The sequence below is a fragment of the Sinocyclocheilus rhinocerous genome, unplaced genomic scaffold, assembly GCF_001515625.1.
Source record: "Sinocyclocheilus rhinocerous isolate Xijiao unplaced genomic scaffold, SAMN03320098_v1.1 scaffold43, whole genome shotgun sequence".
Classification (NCBI taxonomy): domain Eukaryota; kingdom Metazoa; phylum Chordata; class Actinopteri; order Cypriniformes; family Cyprinidae; genus Sinocyclocheilus; species Sinocyclocheilus rhinocerous.
This window is the reverse complement of record NW_015628370.1, coordinates 1,125,209-1,133,165: the sequence shown is the minus strand read 5'-3', so window position 1 is coordinate 1,133,165 and position 7,957 is coordinate 1,125,209. Positions and strand designations below refer to the sequence as shown.

Genomic DNA, 7,957 nt, shown 5'->3' with positions numbered 1-7,957 from the left:
AACACCATAGCAACCACACTGGCAACTGCATAATGTCCTGCTGGAAACCACCCACAGCACCCTTGCAGTGTAAAAGTGAGCTTTGCATGGCCACAGTTTCTTAAGAAAAATGTAGTTTCGATTTTTTTAAATTGCATTTGCACACCACCTTTTTTTTTCTAAAGCCTGAAAAAATACTCTAGATTCAGTTAGTAAATATACGATGATGCATATTTCATGGATTATTTCACAATAAAAGCCGAGGCTCACAGACCTATTTTGTGCTCGTTCCACGAACTGGAGCCCAAAGTGTGTCGAAGTGCTCCGGATCCGGATCCGCGCCGCGCCTGCGCTCCACGCCGCGTTTTGCATGTGACCGCGCGCTTCGGTAAAATGGCTGTGTCTCGCTGAGCCTCGTGCTGGTTTGATCGGTTTCTCTCTCGCGCTCTCGGTCTGTAAGAGGCCCCCCCTCCACACACACACACACGGGTGTCGGTTAAAATCATTCCCGGGACCTTTATTTATATTCTCCAGGAAACTTTTCACACTCGAGTCGCGTTCGGGAGAGAAGACCGAGTTCGGTCTGAAAGTCGAAGGAATGATACGGGACACGGGCACGTCTTTATAAGAGCGTTGTGTTTATATTCAAAGTGACTCGCGGTGAACGAGAGAGAGAGAGAGGGAGAGAGAGAGAGATCATGGCCGCTCAGGTCGCCACTCTCAACGCTAGCCCGCCCGCCGAACTCAAGAAGCCGGAGCGGGAGCCGCAGGACGAGCCGGTGCTCGGAGAGAACAGGCAGGAGAGCACCGACGCCGGATCCCCGGGACAGAAGGAGCTGCAAGACGGGGCCGATGTGGGGAATGCTGCTGGGGGAGGAGGAGCAGGAGGCGACCCTGACATGAAGAACGGCAACGGGAACCCGTCCAGGGTGAACAATAACAATAGCCAGAATGAACCGGACGGGAACAGCCACCCCGGTATGGCTCCCCACCACCCGGGCGCATTCCCTCCACCTCCGTACGGCTACAACCAGCACTACAACCGGCCCCCTTTTCATCAACATGGCGGACAACAAAGCCCTGGCATGGCCGGGCCGGCGGTAATGGACCCATACCCGCCCAATTCGCACGAGCACGGCTACCAGAACCACTTCAACAACTACAGCGCCTTCCCGAACCGGACTCCGTACCACCAGGGCCAGGGCTACGGCATGAATTCGCCGCGAAACAGCCAGCCGCCGGCGGCCGGGGGACAGCCGGGCAAGCAGCCGCCGCCAGGAGGAACTACGACGATGGCTGCCGCCGCCGTCGCCGCTTCCTACAACAACCAGAGGTACAACATGGGCACCCCTCAGCCCACGTCCACCCCGACGCTGAACCAGCTCCTGACCTCCCCCAGCTCCACGAGGAGCTACCAGAGCTTCCCCGCAGGCGAGTTCGGCGGCCAGGAAGCGGCTGCCAAGGGACCGGGGGACATGGGTAGCGTTAGCCAGTTCGGTGGGGGCCATCCGGCCTGGCAACAAAGAAGCCATCACCCTCCTCCCATGAGCCCGGGAAACACCGGACAAGCCCTCATCAGGACCCAGGTAAACTTTGCTTAACTCGGCGCTCGGCTCGAGCTGCGAGAGAGAAAGAGAGGAGAGAGTCTGCCATTGTTTCTCAGTCTGCTCTAAAATGGCTGCCTGTGTTTTTTCCAGCCAACACGGTCCATATAAGCAGCTTTTGCAGGCCGGGCCGAGCTGTGTTTTTTGGGCCGTGTCCAGAGCTCGAGCACGAGTTTGCATGTGGAAATGCAGAAGTAAGGCTAATTTTCGAGGCAGGGCTCGCAGCTAAAACCCCCGCACAGATGCTGCTCTGCTTCGATGAAACGTTACGGGCTCCGTTTGTTCCGTAATGCTGTCGCTAAATTAGTTTATTCCCACCCTCACCCAGACTACCAGAATAACTCTTAAAACATCTCTTCAGGCCGAATATGTCAACATGCATGCGGGGGCTAAAAGCGAGGCCTCGGTTTGACTGGAAACGCGTCGCGTTCGGGTGTGTTTTGAGGTGTTTTTGGCCCGCGCGTGCGAGTAAACAGGCTGGGAGATGCGAGTAAGTGCAGCGGGCTGCTTTGCTTTGGGATTTGAATTATGGAGGTAAAAATCCTTCTGTCAAAGGCAGGAGACAGTTGGTCTTAGGTTGACACGCGAGCTCTCTTCTGATTGGCTGCTTCTTCTCCTGCGCCTGGCCATTTATAATTGCATCTAATGCAGCAAAGAGCCGCGCCGACGAGCTGCTCCACTTACACTCGCTGTGTGCACGGGCGCAGTTTAAAGGCTTTTTCACAGATTGAATTCGTGCAATATGATGATTAATGAGACAATTATGTTAGTTTTTTTTTTTTTTGCGTTAAAAACCATGCAAATTTGTACATCACGTGTACTTAATTTATGTAGCATTTCATAAACGGGGAGCATCCGTGCATATGTCTGTTTTGTTTTTAACAATTTAATGGTCTTATTTAAAATGTGCAATTTAAATAATGTAGTGCATGCAATGTTATGTTTGTAGCAATGCATCTTATTTTGTTAATTTAGCTTATTTAATTGCATGTCTTACTCGGTTTAGTTCAAATGCAGCTTTGCTTTGAAAAAGAGTGCAATGTAGACATTTTGGTGATGCACTTTTTTTTGTGTGTGCATGGTCTGAAATGTCCAATGTTAAGAATTTGCATTTCATTAAAAGGAGTTATCTTAATGAATTAGGTTACGTGATGTGCTGTTGTTTGCATCTCTTTGCTTATTCGAATCTAACTTGTCTGCATCCAGGTTTCCTGATATGTGGAGTGCTGTACTGATACACAGAACATGTGGAATTGCTGCACTAAAGAGATTTTTCTGTTTGTGACATCCGAATATTTGTTGTCTTAAAGGAATAGTCCAAAGATAAGAATTTCCTGATTATTTACACACCAAAATCTGTAGGTCTTTATTCAGCTGAAGAGAAATTAAGGTTTTGGAGAAAAACATTCCTGGATTTTTCATTTCTCAATGCAAGTGAATGGGGCTCACTGTAGACCGTTTTCAATAGTCCAAAATAGTGAAAAACGCACACTAACTTTAACACAAACTTGTCAACAATAGGCCGGTTCTTTCCGCATGTGTCACGCGTAATCTTTTCAATGTTGTTGTGAATTAAACCAGGCTGGACCAAGGTGAACATTTTTAATTTGTAGGTAAAAAAAAAAGTGTAAAATTTACAGTTTTTCTGAAAACGACTAATTGATTCGCTAAAGACGACCCTTATTTGTCTTCGTCTGAAGAAAGAAAGATATACATATTTGGATGTCTGGGGGTGTGTAAATAATCAGGACATTTTTATTTTTGGGTGAACTATCTCTTTAATTCTTAATCCATTTATTGAACCTTGATTACCTGTCTTATGAATCTCTTGATAGGAAATGTAGCATCAAACTACATATCATTTAGATGACTTATCTTTTCTGTTATGCATATTTATTTATTTATTTTTTTTGCATGGCCTGAAATGCTTAATAATAGCAGTGTATTAATATGAGAGATTAGTATTTGTCTAGAAAAGTGACTAGTTAGGCTATATCATAATTTGGGGATGTTGTATGCATGTGATCTGCATCCAGGTTTTGTTGTAGCGTTTAAATTTCAGGATGTAACTCACTAGATGTATTAGGTGGGAGAATCACTACTATATGCATTGTCTCACAGCACTGATCCAGGTGATCTTGAAAGTTGCATGCTTGTTCAGCCTGACTCTGTGTGTGTGTGTGTGTGTTTACAAGCAGTGTAGGCGTTAACCAAGAGTCACTGCTGTTTTAATACCATCCTGTGATCATCAGCAATGCTATTCTGTCTTTCTGAGGCTCGCGCCTTCCCTGAACGCTCAGACGTTTGTGCTGTGTGATTGCTGTGCTCTTATTGTGGGAAATCAAGTGTTTTAATAATGACCCTCAGAGGCAGATATTCTTACTGTGTACTGTGTCTTAATATTTCTCTTAAAACAAATAATCTGGTCTTGTCTAGAATGTTTTAATTTCGGATTGAGTTTGAAACAGGACGTTTAAAACTTTGCATTTGTGGTTCTGTTAATAAGTGCTTGTGCAGGCTAAAGTGACATGTTTCCATCACCGTTTTTTTGCACATTTTTAAAGTGCCCCTATTATGCCATTTTTAAGTTGCTAATATTGTTTTATGAGTCTCCTAAAACAGGTTTACATGCATGCAAGGTAAAAAAACAAGTTAGTTTTCTCCAAAAATATTAAATTTTACCTAATTTCTGAATGATTCGTAAACGACTCGTGCGAAGCAGTTCAAAGAATCAGTCTCTCTAAACCCCTCCTTTCCGTGAGCCCTCACTGCTGTGATTGGTCAGATGGCGCAGTCCTTTGTGATTGGTCCAGAGCCGTAGAGGGATTGGCTCTGGATTGGTCTACCGTGTACAGCGCGTGTCGGAAACGAAACGCCGATTGCCATGACGGAATGACAGCCCTGGAGACTTGTCAATTAGTGTTGGGCGATATGCTCAATTTTCATATCGTCCTATCGTCAGCCTGGGAGATCGCCGATACATGATATTATCGTGCTAATTTATGTAATTATTTACCGTATTGTCCCGAATATAAGACGATATTTTTTTCTTGGAAATACATCTGAAAAAACACGGTCGTCTTATATTCAGGGTCTAGACTTTGACATATCAATAATACACCCATAACAGTAGGTGGCGCCAAATACGTATAAAACGAGTGTGCCATGAAATACGTAATGTAATGCGTGTTGTAAAGATCGCGAGTAAAAACTATGTTTTTTTCTTGGAAATACATCTGAAAAACCGTGGTCGTCTTATATTCAGGGTCTAGACTTTGACATGTCAATAATACACCCACAACAATAGGTGGCGCCAAATACGCATTAAACGAGTGTGCCATGAAATACGTAATGTAATGCGTGTTGTAAAGATCGCGAGTAAAAACAAAAGAAGCAGAAAACCTTACAGCTGCATGAGTCGTGACTGTCATTTTAGCCTGATGGGACCAAACTCCCTTTGTGATTTTAAAACGTAAGACAGTACCCAGATTTGAAGACTACGGTAAGATTTAACTTCTGCTGTTAATAAGATTTTGGTAGGCTACTATTTTAGATGGATAGCCTAAATGTCCTAATTCAGATGGGAATTTTTTTTTTTAAATGGTATATCAAAAAGTGTTTATTTTTTAAATGTGATTGTTGGTACATTTTACCAGTTTTTACCATACTTTCAAAACAAAAATTAAAATAGGAAAAATATGCAATATGAAAATAATTGAAGACAAAATGGGTTTTACTGAGAAAAAACAAGATTTGGTTTTTAAAAAGCCTTTTTCCAAAAGGTACATCTGGAAAAAGGGGGGGTCGTCTTATAATCAGGGTCGTCTTATATTCGGGCCAATACGGTACTTGATTTCATTGCGAGAAAGTGAACCAACTCCAGCGTATTGCTAAAAGCAGCCTAATGTTTTTAATATGACTGAATTTGTATTTAACATGATAACAAATTAATAGCAACATCGTACGTTACTAATTATAATGCTTACATTTCCTCAGTTATTCAAAAAGCAGCTACAGAAAACGAGCAAAGAACATCATCACAGTCTCAGTCTAGCGCGAGTTTATGCACTTTAAAAACACTCCCATTAAACTCAGTGAATCTACACTATATATGATGAATAAATCTCTTATACTTGCATCGCACGTACTTCTGCACTTTGTTGTTTATTATGAGAGAATTCGCGAGTCAGAATTCAGTCAGCGCGCGCCGAACAACAGAACTCCGCTGTTTCAGTGATGACTCCTCTGATTGGCCAATGCATTCATAAGCTCAGCATAATCGTGTGTGATTGGTTAGAACGCGCAATACTGTAAAAACGCGGACAAATAAATACAATGCAACAAATAAGCCCTAATATTAATTAGTATTACTAGCCTAATAATAATAATAGTAATAATAATAATAATAATAATAATCGTCTTGCTATCGTCAAAGGCATCAGCCACAGGTGATATCTCTGTCTATTGTCGATACATGATACTGTCGTCTATCGGCACAACCCTATTGTACCTATTGTACCCAACCCTATTGTACCTTACCAATTCGAGCCGGAGTCTAATGATGATGTGCTGTTAAGTGTAATTTTGGTATGAAGATATTTGTTACGTTTTTCACTAAAATGTAATACTAAATTTAACTTGTACACACCAATATTATTCATTCAGTCACACACAGTCACTCACAGTCACACACAGACACACACACACACACACAGACAGACAGACACACACAGACAGACTCACTCACTCCCACCCACACACACACTCACTCACTCACTCACTCACTCACTCACCAGAGACTTCTGCGAATTAATGTGGATTGTTGATCAAGAGTTTTGAATGTATTCATTGGAATAATTTGAATAGATGGAAATTCTGGAATTTCCATTATGGAATTACATAAATTAATCGGTGGTATTAACATGGAACACCAAGATTCTCCGAAGTTTACTGTTGTTTTACGGTCTGTTTGAATGTTACCGGGACACCCTTTGAACTGATCTAAGACCAGTCTTTCTGACCCAGACTTTGGCGTTGACCCGTCCGGTTACCCTGAGAGCAGTGAGTTTCTGTTTGAGAGGGAGAACCCTATCCCAGCATCCTCGAGTGTAGGGCACAGTCTCAGTAGCCTGCAGGGTAATGAGTGAACTGTTGCTGCCACAGCACACTGTCTGCACTGCTGAGTAATGAATCTCCACATGCTGCCTCATTCTGTGTGTGTGTGTGTGTGTGTGTGTGTGTGTGTGTGTCACAGATACTTAGGGAAACGAGCCAGGAGGGGTGTGTTTTTGTGAATGATCCTTTGCTGCCTGCCGGTGACAGCTGTGCGCTTGTGAATGTGTGTGTGTGTGTGTGTGTGAGCGCGCACATGTTAGCGGACGCTGGGAGAAAGGCTCTGACCCGCTCATGCTGCATGCACCACCGGCCATCCGTCCGTCTCTTCAAGAGCGTTTAGGTCGAACGGACTGCACAAATTGGCCTCTCGTACGCTCGCTTTACCCACGCAAAAGCCCTCGTGTAGCCCTCGAACTCATCTGCACACAGCATCCACTCCTCATTTCTCCGGCTCTTTCTTGTCATGCCTCTTTCTTCTCTTTTCACTTGTGCACCAGATATATCAGACCGTGCTGGTGGTTGGAAAGTAGGGCTGTACGATAAATTGAAATGGAATCGAGATCGCGATTCGAGTGAGCATACTAATTACAGCGCTGCCAGAGAGAATATTACACTCCACAAAGAAGAATCTAGATAAAACCCATGCTAGTGTGCTGGTGAGAAAGTATATATATATAAGTTGCAGTGCATTTTGCATCAATATTCTGCTGACACACTGACTTATTTATATCTAAATATAAATAACTGAATGTGTGTTTCAGTTGCACAAATGGGAGTATATTAAATATCTTCAAAAGCATTAACTATTTTCAAATGCATTTATTTTTTCCCTTCTTTTAGCTAGTTTACAGCTGAAAAAAAAAAATCCTGTAACAGTGTCTATTAATGTGCATCAGAAAATAGTCTTGTGGCTACTAGTGTTGTCACGGTACCAAAATTTCAGTATTCGGTACCAATACCAGTGAAAATCCACGGTTCTCGGTACCAATTTCGGTAGCAAAGCAAAACACAAAAACATGCTAATTAAAAAAATGTGACTATACTTTAATTTAATCCAAACTGTGTACATATTTAATTTTAAAAAGCTTTTAAAACCTTCTAGAGTTATTCAGCCAAGATTTAAGTTTTAATATTTTAAGAAGTTTTTTTTGTTAAGCCAAGTTAGCTTAAAGGGATCATATGATGCTGCTAAAAAGAACATTATTTTGTGTATTTGGTGTAATGAAATGTGTTTATGCGGTTTAAAGTTAAAAAAATCA

At 42.7% G+C, this 7,957-nt stretch overlaps 1 protein-coding gene across 3 annotated transcripts in view; it reads left to right on the top strand.

Moving 5' to 3' along the window:
- The first annotated feature begins 283 nt into the window (after positions 1 to 283).
- The window catches only part of LOC107737764 (AT-rich interactive domain-containing protein 1A-like), a 71,735-nt gene continuing 64,061 nt past the window's right edge, over positions 284 to 7,957 (top strand). For all 3 annotated transcript variants that reach the window (XM_016549385.1, XM_016549384.1, XM_016549382.1), the window contains exon 1: positions 284 to 1,565. In XM_016549385.1, the coding sequence (XP_016404871.1) occupies positions 678 to 1,565 (888 nt within the window). In that variant the 5' untranslated portion in view covers positions 284 to 677. The remainder of the gene's footprint in view (positions 1,566 to 7,957) is intronic.